The sequence below is a fragment of the Astyanax mexicanus genome, chromosome 1 (assembly GCF_023375975.1).
Source record: "Astyanax mexicanus isolate ESR-SI-001 chromosome 1, AstMex3_surface, whole genome shotgun sequence".
In the NCBI taxonomy this organism is placed as follows: Eukaryota; Metazoa; Chordata; class Actinopteri; order Characiformes; family Acestrorhamphidae; genus Astyanax; species Astyanax mexicanus.
Window position 1 is genome coordinate 120,344,189 of NC_064408.1, and position 14,817 is coordinate 120,359,005.

At 39.5% G+C, this 14,817-nt stretch overlaps 1 protein-coding gene across 1 annotated transcript in view; it reads right to left on the reverse strand.

Moving 5' to 3' along the window:
* Positions 1–1,277: 1,277 nt before the first annotated feature.
* Positions 1,278–14,817, reverse strand: part of iglon5 (IgLON family member 5) — a 318,662-nt gene continuing 305,122 nt past the window's right edge. The window contains exons 7-8 of the mRNA XM_022673935.2: positions 13,669–13,820; positions 1,278–6,080 (exon numbers count right to left, since the gene is read on the reverse strand). Coding sequence (XP_022529656.2) covers positions 5,980–6,080; positions 13,669–13,820 — 253 coding nt within the window. The 3' untranslated portion in view covers positions 1,278–5,979. The remainder of the gene's footprint in view (positions 6,081–13,668; positions 13,821–14,817) is intronic.

The following is a 14,817-nucleotide window of genomic DNA, read 5'->3' on the forward strand; positions in this document are numbered from 1 at the left end:
TAGATTAATCCAATTCCCTAGTCTAGACACTTCTTTAACATTTTAGCTTGGGGTTATTGCTAGTTTAATTGAACATATACGCGGAACACACTGAGATACGAGTGTCGTATTGATCTGCAAATACAGGATTGAGTTCAGTGACCCTGCTGGGTTGAGTGTAGAGGCCTGTTTTTTTTTTTTTTTTTTTGCATTAAATGACCTATAAACTGCTTTTAATTTCATTTTTCTCAGATTTCTCAGAGGTATAAGAGTTGTTTCTATGTTTTTAAGAAACACTTATGTTCTCTGATTCGATTGCCTTGTCTGTATTACATTTCATTCAGAAAACAATTATCTGGCGAGTGGTTGATTTACCATTAAATCATCCACACTCCAAACAACTACAGCAAACTGTAGTACGATATTACATACAGTATCAGTCAACTTACTTTATAAATGAATAGTGAAGTGATCTATCAGACTATGAAGGAACACATAAGGAATCACGTAGTAACTTAAAAGTGTTAAACAAACCTAAATACAAATTATCTGGGGTGAGTAACAAAAGTAACTCTTGCTTTTCCTTTCTTGGCACGATCCTGATGAGTGCCAGTTTCACCATTACAACATTTTTGATGGTCTTTACAGTGACTGCACTTGAGGATACTTTCAAAGTTATTAAAATTCTTCTTTTCAGATTAAATAATCTTCATTTTTGTCCTTAAAGTCATGTTTATCTTTATTAAGTTGAGTAGTTCTTGCTTCTCATAATCTGGATTAGAACATTACTCAAATATTCACTATTCACTGTATACCTGTAACTCTACCTCTTCACAATTTAACACATTAAGAAGCAAGCAATTCAATTCAGATTAACTCTTGACAAGTTCAGACTGAGAATCTAACGTAGCAAGAGGTGCTACTTTGAAGAATCTAAAATATAAAACATATTCTGGTTGGTTTAACACTTTTTTCTTAACTAAATTATTCCATATGTTTTTCTTCAGTTTCTTCAGTTCCTCATAGTTTGGATGAGTTTGGATTAGTAGTTGGATTAGCCCAGTTCAGATAACGGCTATTGCTGTTAGCATCGTCTCAGATTAGCCTTATTATCAATGCTATCCAGTCCTATTTTGGACAGTTTTTCCTTTGAAGAGCACTCCTGATGAGTGCCAGTTTCATCATTATAACGTTTTTTTTATGGTCTTTGCGGTGACTGCACTTGACGATACTTTAAAAGTTCTTAAAATTCTTCTTTTCTAATAGATTGACAGACCATAAATTTTTTTTCCTTAAAGTAATTTTTTTATTCTGTACTTAGTTGAGTAGTTCTTTCCATAATCTGGATTAGAACATTACTCAAATGGAGCTATTTACTGTATACCAACTCTAAACAATTCCATATGTTTTTCTTCATAGTTTCTTCAGTGTCTCATAGTTTGGATGAGTTTGGATTAGTAGTTGGATTAGCCCAGTTCCAGTTGCATAGCAGTTGAGCATTATTATATCAGCTATCACTGTTAGCATCATCTCAGATTAGCCCTATTATATATACCATCCATTTCTATTTTGGACAGTTTGTCCTTTGAAGAGCGCTCCTGATGAGTGCCAGTTTCATCATTATAATATTTTTAGATGGTCTTTGCAGTGACTGTACTTGAGGATACTTTCAAAGTTCTTAAAATTCTTCTTTTCTAATAGATTGACCGAACTTCATTTTTAACCTTAAAGTCGTTTTTTTTCTTTACATGAGTTTAGTAGTTTTTGCTTCTCATAATCTGGATTAGAACATAGTTCTAGTTCTTTATAGTTTGGATGAGTTTGGATTAGTAGTTGGATTAGCCGAGTTCCAGTTGCATAGTAGTTGAGCTGTTAGCATTGTCTCAGATTAGCCTTATTATCAATGCTATCCATTTCTATTTAGTACAGTCTTTTGAGGATCTTTGCTTCAGCTTTTTAAGAAGTGTTAAACAATACAGAGACAGTCATTTTTGCTGTAGTTGCTTGAAGTTAATTGAGAAATGATTTAATTGTACCAAAGTTTAGCCGTAAAGAAGCTTTACTACACAGCAAATTCTGTTTTTTTAAACCCAACTTTAGAGTTAAAGAAAAATGTGTGAAAGTGTTCAATTGTGAGAGTATATTCTCCAACTTTTACTACAAGTTGAGTTGAGGGTAACTCTTTGGCGGTGTAGAGTTTATTTCAGAGTTTATTCCAAGGTGTTGAGGAGCGTGACTGAACTCAACTCCAATGGGCGTGTCCCCCAATCCTAACTTACCATCAGTGTGTAGTTTTGCCCACCAAATCTCTACCTTCCATTGGGTATTTCATTGTATTTTATATGATGGTTGTTTGCCTAGCTGATGTGTTGTTGGCTATAAGAGCAAGTTACCATCTTCTGCACTGTTAATGCGCTAAGAACAGCAATGCAGGACTAAAGTTGAGCCATGCAATTAAAAAATATACACTGGCATACAATTGTTGAGTATGAAATTGTTATTGTAAATCAGTAATGATGCTTTTCATTGTCATTTCTACTTCAAAATGTTCCAGTGTTTTAAAATATTAATAATATTAGTTTAATAACACATTTTTTTCCAGTGTGAAAGAGTTATGGTTAAAATTAACTCCAGAAGCTGAGATCTATATTTTACTGTAGATATATAAAATGAGTTGATATTAACTATTAAAGGGAGTTTATTCCAAAAAAACAGAATTTGCTGTCTAGAAATCGGCTAGGTTAAACCACTCTAGGCCAGATTAGTGCTGGTTGTAGGTTCAGCGAATGAATGTGTCCATCCACTGTGATTGGATGGCCAATTCAGAGCTTTTTTAAAATGTTTAATATTATTTTTTTTTGTATTTGAGAGAAAAAAACGAGCTAATAAAACCAAGAAAACCAATTTTTTTTGTCCTCAGGTTCTTTCAGCCAGGCACCGGCAAGCTCTCCACCAGCGTCCTCGCCATACGCCGCTAAGTGGCGGGTAATTAGTCCGCGGGGGGCTAAGATTCGGCGTGCCGCCGTCCTTGAAGAGGATCCTGTCAGTAGCGGGATTGAGCTTGATTTATGAGCCCCGTTCCGCAGCAGATGGAGAGACGAGGAGGATGCCGCGGTCCCTCCGCCTGGCCGAACCGCAGTGCCGGCTAGCTAATTACATCTCTATTTTACACTTATCTGGTTCCTGGTTGCGAGGAAGGGGATTTTTTTTGTGCTAATGCTAATGCTAGCGCTAACACTGTGTGAGTTTTTGGTTGTGTTATCAGGGAAGATGTGGGAACAAAGAGATGATGGCTGGATCAATTGATGGATTATCATACATCCCATACAGTACAGAGCCTTAAAAAAAGGAAGAAACGAACATACGAACAAACAAACGAACAAAATAGACCTAAAGAAAAGGACTTAAAGAAAAAAAACAAACTTTCGAATACATACACATTACAAATTATATTACATTTCATTGATTGCTCCCGTCGCGAGCAAGTGAGCGACCCGGCTCGAGTCGCGCCGCCCCCGTTTTGTATGTGTGTGTGTTTTTATTTTACGTTTTTTAAAAAGCTCGTCATGGCAAAATAGAGCACAAGACTTCGAAAAAACTCAACGTGATTTTTTTGTTTGCTTTTTTTTTTCTCTTTTTTCATTTTTGTTGTTTTTTCTCTTTTCTTTTATATATCTCCCCCCTCCCCCCGTTCATTGAATGCAGTTTATTCTATATTTTTTTAATATATTTTTTTTTAAACCAGAGCAAAGTACAAAAAAAATGTTATTTTCGCACGCATGGCTCCGTCGTCATTGCTTGTTTAGTTTTTTTGTTTGTTTTTTTCTTTATCGTCTGTTTTCCCTTTTAGTTTTTCGCTGTTTTTTTTCTCGTACACGTAAATATCATCATCACCGTCATCGACGTCGTAATGTCTGTTCAAATACTTATTATAACATCATCATAATAATCGTCGTCATCATCATTATTATTAACACCAAAAAAGTAATTAGCAGTTAACCTTGCAGATTAAATGTACACAGTGCAGGGGGGAGGGGTTTATAAGGAGGAGGCGGGGCTTTGGGGGAGGGGAGGGAAGGAGAGGGAAGGTTAGGGGCGGAGCTTGGGATGGACGTCACAACAGGAAACAGCTCTAACCAGTACATGCTATCAACAAGCGACAAGGAAGAGTGGAGAGTGAAGAGTGGAGGGTGAAGATCGACAGCTTTTCATTGGTGGGTTGATTGGTTGATTGGTTGATTGATTGGTTGATTGGGTTGATTGTTTTGTAGTAGAGTAGAGGATGCTGGGAAACGTGACCTCCAGGCTGCAGGAAAAACTCAATGGCTCATTGGGAAACAGAGAGGCTGATGGGAAATGTACTTTTTTTTTTTTCGTTTTGTTTCACTTCTTTCTTTCTTTTTTTTCTCTCTTTTTTTTTCTCGCTTCGCTATGAGACGGCCTCTACTGCATATACTGCATACGTATGTATATCTATTTACACTGGAGGTGATTCAGGTTCAACACGGGTGATGCGTAGCGTAAAGGGTTGCGGTGCGTGAAAAGGAAGAGGAACAGGAAGAGGAACATTATGAAGTGGAGGAAGTTGAAGAGGAAGAGTAGTAGGAAGAGAAGGTTTACAGATTCAGAAGGCCGGACTCATGGGGTCACATGCTTTGCCCTGGGTCGAGACTTCCAGCGAATGGAGCAAAGAGAACGAGGGAGAACGGGGAGAAAAGACGATGACCCCGCCCCCTCCCTTCCTCCATCCATCCCTCCCTCCCTCCCGAACATGTCCTCCATTGCTGACCCTTCAGCACAGGAAGTAAGGGTGGGTTTTGACATCATTCGGCACGCTCAGATGGCTGTGGGCTGGGGAAGTCCGAGAGGCGAAAGGCCCGGTAAGGGGGCCTGCTGGTGAACAGCCACGGGTATAGCAGGTATATAGAGGGTCACCTGACCTTCGTCTGCATTGACGTCGCCGATGGTAACAACGTCGCCAACGGCAACAACGTCACCCTCCTCATAAACATCATGATCATCATCATCATCGTCACTTTCACAAACATTATTTCACAACCATATCGAACAACATGCCCAGCACGCGCACCAACAAGACAACACAAGGTAAGAAGAATGTTCCCGGTCATTCCGTAACATGATTCGCGGTGCGTTACCTCGTAACCGTTTCTTTTTTTTTCCGTAAAAGTTTCGGTACCAGTCATTGTCATGTGCCGCTGTAGCTTCACATAACAATCGTAATCATAATCATAATAACAATAGTAATTCGTTTATAGCATTCGTTACGTTAGAGTTACCGTTACTGAATGACTGATTGAGTCGATTGAGTCGTTACATACTTACATACTTACATACTGACTGTAGCTTAAACACGGATTAACTAACATCATTCGCAGTAATATTTTTTTTTTACCATTTTTACCAATGTGGCGTGGTTAACAGTGTAATAACAATGTAACAACCATGTAACAACAATGTAATAACAATGTAATAACAATGTAACAATAATGATTCCTCCAGTTTCCAACGTTTTTCATCTTAGTCATTTTCCAGTCATTTTCTTTTCACATCATATCTTTTCTTGCACATCTTTTTCTCTTTTTTAAGCATTCGCGCCATCATTGCCATTACCATTACCATCACATCGTCGACGTACGCCAGCTATGAACATCTCGAAAGAAAAGAAAAATAGGAAAAAAAAAGAGAGGTGACCTTCACTGAAGAAGAGAAGAGGGAGAAGAGGCAGTGGCTTAGTGTGGAAGAGGAGTAGTTGATGCGCTGATGTGATGATAAGTGTGGATGAGTGGATAAAAAGTGAGAGATACAAAAAAAAAGAGAGAGAGAGATGGAGAGAGAGGTGAGAAAAGGAGAAAAGGAGGGAAGGAGGGAGGGGGAGTGATTATGGGATGTAGCGATGGCTCCTGGGTTAATGCATAATTCTTTTTGTTCACAGTGATGGGTTCGTAATTAAAGACTCCTTTTTTCCGAGGCGGCGAAGTTTTAGACCTTCATCAGGATGGAGACGGAGAGGCCCAGCCACAAGCCCAGTCCCGAGACGCAGGGGCTCAGCGGCGCCCCCACGCTGTACACCGCCCCGGGCCCTGCGGACGACAGGAGACAACGCGTCAAACAGGAGCAGGAAGGAGCGAGCCCAGGCTCTCAACCCCCCCCCCCCCCCCCCGTCCGGGGGGACTCCCTGCACTTCCCAACACCTTCTTCCCTTCTCCTCCAGCACTGACAACTCCTACCTACCATAATACAACAAGTCAGGTCATTATTACCAAGCTTTTCATGAGATGAAATCAGTGCCTGGGTTTTTTTTCGGCTATGAGATATTAGTGTATCAAGGAAGAAAAAGTAGAAGAAGAAGAAGAAGAAGAAGAAGAAGGAGAAGGAGTTAGTAATTGATATATTTAATACATAACAATTACGCTACCGATCAAAAGTTTGGGATCACAGTGAAATGTTCTTGTTTTCAATGGAAACACACTGTCAGAGTAGGAAATAGTCAAGTCAAGTAGTTTTATTGTCAATACTGCATATGTACAGGACATACAGAGAATTGAAATTACGTTACTCTCCTTCCCAAATTTTACAGCAGGTACAGATAATAGATATAATAAAAGAAAGAATGGGAGACACTATGTGCACAATACAGCAGGGACACAAATAGACATACATGAGACAAAAACAAGGTGCAGTGGTGTGGGGGTGAAATAGATATATAAATATAAGTAAAAAGAAATAGATATATAATCTAAAAGAGTGGGAGACACTATATGTACAATACAACAGAACACAATAAACATACATAAGACGGGAGACAATAGTGCAATATTGATGGTGATTGAGATGGAATGACAGTATAAATAGTATATAACAGTAGTGCAAATAAGGTATATAGCTTAGGGCTGGTAAAGTGAATGAGTGCGTAAAGTACTTAAAGTTCACAGTTTATGGGGAATTAAAGTGAGTATTGACAGTGCAAGTATATCAGTAGTGCAGGTGTTGTGTAGTGCAAGTCCTTTTGGAAGGGACCAGTACTTTGTGCATTGTAGTGCAGAGTTTCAGTACTTTATTAGTGGGGGGGTCAGGATGCTGAGTGTGTGTGTGCTGGGGGCAGGATTGGGATGGGGGTAGAGCAGGAAGAGAGTTCAGCATCCTCACAGCCTGATGGATGGGGCTGTCTCGCAGTCTGCTGGTCCTCGCCCCGAGACTCCTCAGTCTCCTCCCTGATGGCAGCAGGCTGAAGAAGCTGTGTAGTGGGTGGGAGGGATCTCCTGCTAGACAGAGGGCTTTAAAATATTGGTTTTAATGAAAATGATGACTGTGTACTTCAAAATTTGCTGTCATCAACGAAGCCACATTTTGCAGCAATTACAGCCTGGCAGACTCTAATCATTCTATCTGTCAACTTTTCCAGGTAATCTGATGTGATTTCATCCCATGCTTCCTGTAGATTCATCTCCCACAACATGGTCTGGCTTAGTGTAGTCTTCTTCTGTACCATACGATCAAGCTCCTCCCACAACAGCTCGATAGGGTTCAGATCCGGAGACAGTGCTGCCACTCCATTACAGTCAGAACTCTGGCTGACTCCTAAACTCCGGCTGATTTCCTAAATATTGTCGACACAATTCGTAGGTGTGTTTGGGGTCATAATCCTGTTGTAGGATGAAATTGGCCCCAATCAGGCACTGTCCACAGGGTATGGCATGGTGTTGCAAATCTTGTGGTAGCCTTCTTCTTTAAGATCCCTTCCACTCTGTATAAATCACCTATTTTACCACCTCCAAAGCATCCCCAGACCATCACACTGCCTCCACCATGCTTGACAGAAGGCATTAAGCATTGCTCATGCATCTTTTCATTGGTCCTGCACCTCCACAACACCTTCTTCCAATCTTCTGGTGTCCAATGTCTTTTCTCTTTGGACCATCGCAGTCTTTCCTTTTTACTGGCCAGTGTGAGGTATGGCTTTTTCTTGGCAATTCTTCTGATGCTGACACTGGTGTTTGACATGTTCCATTTAGTGCAGCTGTTATTTGACAGCCTGTAAGGCTTTTTTTCTCTCAAACTGCACACTTTAAGAAATTGACCTTCTTGCACAGTTGTGCATCGGGGCCTCCCACTCCTTTTTCTGTCCTTGTTAAAGCCAGTTTGTGTCGCTCTTCAAAGGGAGTAGTTAACAGCATGGTAAGATATTTTCAGTTTCTTGGCAATATCTCGCATTGAGTAGCCTTTCTTCCTTCCTTAACACAACTAAAGACTGACAGGTCTCTGAAGAAAGTTGTTTCTTTCTGGTCATTTTGAGCCTGTAAGCAAACCAACAACTGCTAATGCTTGAGATACTAAACTAACCTAGAATGTTGTGCTTCCTTTTTTATTCTCACTTATAACTCATAATGTTTTTAGCTGTGCATCGCAATTGAGCAAGAGTGTCCTAACAACCAATTAGCCCAATAAAATCCTTAATTTGGATTGGCGGCCGTACCAGGAGATTGAGGCAGAGGACTGAGAATTACTGATAATAGGACTATATGCAAAACAAGCCACTATACAAAAATAGGCTGTAATACAAATATTTTTATTCTTTAAAAATCATCTGATACACTTATATTAATTGTGAAATAGACAGTATTGTTTATGAATTGCATGAAAATGTGTTTTTTCTTTCAACAAAAGGGGAATTGTGCAAGTGATCCTAAACTTTTGAGCGGTAGAGTATACATAATTCTTTTTCTGCAGTTTGGCCTCCCATTAATATAATAGTATAATAAAACTAATACACTTTTATTTATTTATATAGCATCCTTCAGACAATAAAATGCAGCATGCTGTACACAAGGAGATGAACAAAGGAGGTGAACAAAACACCAACAAAGTTAAGAAAACCATCACAAGAACAAGAGAAAAAACCCCAGAACCAAATATATATATATATATATTTGTTTTTGAGGGGGGTGTTTACTTAGATTTATTTCTAATTTTCTCTTATTTTTTTCTCCGCAATTTATCTGGCCAGTTGTTCCACCCATTCAGCTGCTACTCAGCTGTATATCCCCCATCACTGGTGATGCCCTAACACCAGGAGGGTGAAGACTACTAACATGTTTCCTCCGAAGTCAGACTCCGTCTCTTTTTAAACTGCTGCTGATGCAGCATTACAGCTTCTTGACTCCTAAAACACTGATGTCACAATGCATGCAATGAATGTTTCTGACTTGATATCAAATATCTTCTTACCCCTGAATCCCCCAATACACTGAACCCCTTGGTGAGTTAAGTTGGGTGCATTTACTTACTTCTAATCATCTTTTATTAGTATTATGTTGTATTAATTCATTAACAATCATGAAAAATTGCAAGAAGTATGTACAATACCAGTTAAAAGTTTAGACACACCTTAAATTCATTCACTCATTTTTTTTAAGTTTGTTTTAATGTTCTGTATTGTAGATTAATACTAAAATCATCCAAACTATGAAGAAAAACAAATGAAATTATTTAGTAAACCAAAAAAGTGTTAAACAAACCAGAATATGTTTTATATTTTAGATTCTTCAAAGTAGCTCCACTTGATGTCTAGATGACAATTTTGCACATCTTGGCTGGAGGTAGAGTCAGCTGGAATTCAGACTTTCAGTTAACAGCTGTGCTGAACTCATCAAGAGATAATTACTACTTGCATTTCTTGTCTCCTAATAAAGTGTTTGAGAGCATCAGTTAAAGTAAAGTAGTGAAGAGGTGGAGTTACAGGTATACAGTGAATAATAGCTCTATTTGAGTAATGTTCTAATTAAGATTATGATAAGCAACAACTACTCAACTAAGTAAAGAAACATATTAAGAACTTTGAAGGTATCAAAGTGCAGATGCAAAGAACATCAAAAACATTTTTATGATGGAACTGGCACTCATCAGGCCCATCCCAGAATGGAAACTCCTGCTCTTCCTTTGCTTTGTTGCATCTAAAAGCTTCTTCACAGAGTATTTTTGGTTTGTTTAACACTTTTTAAGTTACTACATGATTCCTTATGTGTTCCTTCATAGTCTGATAGATCACTTCACTATTAATTTACTATGTAGGGAAAAACATGTGTACATCTAGCTAAATTACCCATTCCACCTTAAATGGCACAGCAATTATTGTGCAATTATTGTGTCTGTCTTGCATTTAAGGTGGAACTTAACACATTGGAACATAACTCTCTTCCAAAGGGAAGGATAGCCATTTAAAACAAGGGGTTGGGCTACAAATAAGAAATGGGATTGGTCCAAACAGTACTAGGACCACTGGTAGACCACTGTGTGGCGAGAGAAACATTGGGGACTGATTCAGACTGATTACGTCACGTGATCATCCAGGAATCATTTACACCGTATTGTCAGAGTGTGGCGGAGGTGGAGGCTGAGTTTCTGTGTTTTTTTATGTGGGTAAAGATGGAGGGAAGGAGATAAAGGAGAAGGAGTCCTGATGAGGAGATAAGAGGCAGGGGCCGAGGCCAGGATGCAGGAGCCACCGGCACGAATCAGCCGTAAGATGTATGAGACTGACAGCCAGTGACTCACTGAGGTGAAACTCGTGGAGATAATGGGAGAGAGAGAGATGGAGGGAGAGAGAGAGAGAGAGAGAGAGAGAGAGAGATGGAGGACTCAGTTACGATGGTAATGTGCAGAAGTGTGGCAGGAACGAGGGATGGAGGGAGGAAAGAGGGCCAGGGCTGCAGACAAAATCACTCACTGGGGACGGTAATGTGAGGAACAGAACCAGCCAACACGAGAAAGAGAGAGAGAGAGGGGAGAGAGAGGGAGAATGAGAGAGAAAATGAGAGAGAGAGTTAAAGAATGAGAGGGGGAGAGAGAGAATGAATTAGAGAGAGTGAATGGGAGAGAAAGTAAGAGACAATATGAGAGTAAGAGAGAGAGAGAGAGTCAGAGACAGAGTGAAAGAGTTATAGAATGAGAGAGAGAGTGAGGGAGTGAGAGAATGTAAGAGAGAGAATAAGAGTGAATAAGAGTGAGAGAGAGAATTAGAGAAAGAGAGAATAAGAGAAAGAGTGTTAGAAAGTGAGAGAGAGAGAGAGAGAGAGAATGTAAGAGAGAAAGGAAGAGTGAGAGAATGAGAGAAAGAGAGAGAATGAGAGTTAGAGAATGACAGAGGAAGAGAGAGAATGAATTAGAGAGAGTGAATGGGAGAGAAAGTAAGAGACCATATGAGAGAGAGAGAGTAAGAGAGAGAGAGATAGTCAGAGACAGAGTGAAAGAGTTATAGAATGAGAGAGAGAGTGAGAGAATTAGAGTGAGTGAGAGAGAGTGTGTTAGAAAGTGAGAGAAAGAGAATGTGCGAGAGTGAATAGAGAGAGAGAGAGTGAGAGAATGAGAAAGTGAAAGAGAGTTAAAGAATGAGAGAGAAAAAAATGAGAAAATGAGAGAGAGTAAATAAGATGAAGAGAGAGAAAGAAGACAAAATGAGAGAGAGAGTCAGTGAGAGAGAGACAGAGTGAGGCAATGAGAAAAGGTTTAGGGAGAATGAGAGAGAGTTAGAAAATAGAGAGAGAGAGAGAGAAAAAGAATGGGAGGCAGAGAGAGAGAGGGGAGAGAGAGAGAAAGAGAGAGTGAGAGAGAGTTAGAAAATGAGAGAGAGGGAGTAAGAGAATGAAAAAGCTAATTAGAGAGAAATACAGTAAATAAAAGTGAGAGAGAATTAGAGAGAGACAATAAAAGAGAGAGAGAGAGAGAGAGTGTGAGAGAGAGAAAGTGAGGGACAGAGGGAGAAAGGAGAGAAATGACAGCTTCCCGGGGTAACAGGACAGAACAAAGAGCGAGAATGGGCGAACGATAAACGAGCGGGAGCATAATGGCCCAGAGAATGGAGGGATTGAGGGAAATAAACGGGTAAAAGGAATGGCGAGAGGCGCGAGAGCGCTGAGCCGCACAGGAGGAAGAAATAAGAAAGAGTGTAAAAAAAAAGCGAAAGAGCGATGGAGGAAAAAAATAGAGGCCGTTTTGGGTTCATTGTAATGCAGAAGGCAAAGGAAATACGTCATATTAAAGCTCGTATGAAGTCTGATTACAGATCTTATAGGATCAAATATTGGTTTAACTGTTGAGGCTCAGTCCCATTTCTCACGTGTACACTACCCCTTGTTTTTGAGTGTCACCCTTACCCTTGGAACCAACGAGTTAATCATACTGTCTATCATACTGTCTCAAGCAGTTTGGACTGTGTGTCTCTCCACTCTTCCTTCAGACTCTGATTTCTCCCTTGATTTACAAATGAAATGTAAAATTTACTGATGATCAGTGATGGTTTTGAGAGACATGTCAGTCATCTGCTGGTGTTGATCCACTGTGTTATATTATAAAGTCTAAACTCAGTGCAGCGTTTTCATGCTTTTTCCCTCTGCTGACAACTTTTATGGAGATGCGGATTTCATTTTCCAGCAGGACTTGGCACACTGCCCACACTACAGCCAAAAGTACCCATTTTTTCTAATATAATATTCTAATTTTCTAAAACACTGATTTTTGGGTTTTCATTGACTGTAAGCCATAATCATCAACAATGAAATAAATATATGTGTTTCACATTTTGAACTGTAGGTCTGGCTCTCAGATCTCAGAGGCTGTTTCTGGGTAGTGTACCTCTTGGTGAGAGACTGATGACTGCTACACATGTCTCTATGAAGGGACGTAATTGATGGGACAACCCTTTAAGAACCCAATATACTGTATTATGAAATACATTTGACTTCATTAGCTGCTACTAGAGTTGCTGTGTAGGCGGCCTTTCTGGTCTGTTAGCATTTGGTAGCAAAGAATTGATAAAGTTCAGAAACCTCACTGTTGGGCTTTACTTATATTTACTGTAGGGCATCATATCTCTTTAAAAGGGGGGTAATCTGGAATGCAATATGTGTATTTTTGCTTTCTTTGTTCTGTAAACAGAGCTAGAAACTCCTTATGTCTACCTTCTGCACACGTTATCTGTGATGCTTTTCCAAGCTGAAGGATTTTCCACTTAGTTTGGTTTCATCTTTCTTTAAAGTAGATTGTGATTCCTTTACTACTTCCCTAAGAAGGTGGTAGCTGATGTCACTAAAAGTTGTTTTAGGGTTTTTCTTAACAGATCTCACAAAGTTTCTGTTATCAAATGCTGTGGTTTTCCTTGCTCTACCACCTGTAGAGCTTAGTACACCAGTGACGACTTTCTTCTTCAGGACATTCTAAACAGTTGTTCTGGCTATAAACAATATCTGATTGATTTTCTGTCTTTTCTAAGCTTCACTGTTGCTTGTTTTTCACCCATTCACTCACATAGCTCTTTGGTTTTTATGTTGGTTACTCCTCTAACTAGAAAACTATGCACAGTCGGCCAAAAAATCACATGTTCCAATACTTTTGCGTATAAGGAAAAATGGGTGAGTTCAGACAGAAGGTGCTGAATCTTCTGAACTGTGTATCACATCTAGATGTAAATACCTGGAAATAAAAGCTGAAATATTAAAGTTTTATATCATATTCATCATTTTAATGATTTCAAATGTTTTCAAATGTTTTCACTCGACAGCAGACATTATGCGATTGACCTCACTGTCAACTTTTGGAGGGCACTGGATCTATCTGGCAGTATATTTGGTGAGTAAGTCTATGTATGTATGTGTGTGTATGTGTAAATATACTCACTAAAGAGCAGCATGCTGGCGTTGGAGGCCCCTAGGCGGTTGGAGGCGAAGCAGGTGTAGTTGCCGAAGTGTTTCTCCGTGACGTTGGTGAAGAGCAGCAGGGAGCGCGTCTTCTCGTTTTTGATCTTCAGCGTGTTGTCGTTCTCCACCGGCCTGCCCAAGACCACACAGATAACATGCTTTTACATGTGAGTGCTTATACCCCTTGAACTTTTTCACATTTTGTCACTCTACACCCTTAAACTTATATATACAGGGGTTGGACAATGAAACTAAAACACCTGTCATCATTTTAGTGTGGGAGGTTTCATGGCTAAATTGGAGCAGCCTGGTGTTCAATCTTCATTAATTGCACATTATTGCACCAGTAAGAGCAGTAAGAGTGTGAAGGTTCAATTAGCAGGGTAAGAGCACAGTTCTGCTCTAAATATTGCAATGCACACAACATTATGGGTGACATACCAGAGTTCAAAAGAGGACAAATTGTTGGTGCACGTCTTGCTGGAGCATCTGTGACCAAGACAGCAAGTCTTTATGATGCATCAAGAGCCACGGTATCCAGGGTAATGTCAGCATGCCACCAAGAAGAACCAACCACATCCAACAGGATTAACTGTGGACGCTGTAAGAGGAAGCTGTCTGAAAGGGATGTTCGGGTGCTAACCCGGATTGTATCCAAAAAACATAAAACCACGGCTGATCAAATCACGACAGAATTCAATGTGCACCTCGACTCTCCTGTTTCCACCAGAACTGTCCGTCACCACAATAAATTATTGTGCTCTAAAACCAGGTGTTTCAGTTTCATTGTCCAACCCTTGTAATTTGTTGAGATTTGAAGTGATAGATCAACACAAAGTAGCATGTCATATGAAGTGAATTCTGCGTGATTTGTTCAGCCGTGGTTTACCTATCTATCTATCTATCTATCTATCTATCTATCTATCTATCTATCTATCTATCTATCTATCTACTAAGCATTACTATAGGGGAAATTAATATCGCTTATAATCTCGCTTTTCAGATTTTTATTTGACTACAATTTTGAAAACCATGTATCATTTTTCTATTATGTCTCTCAAATAAAAATCTCAATAAAATACATTTAAGTTTGTGATTGTAAGGTGAAAAACATGTGAAAAAGTTCATA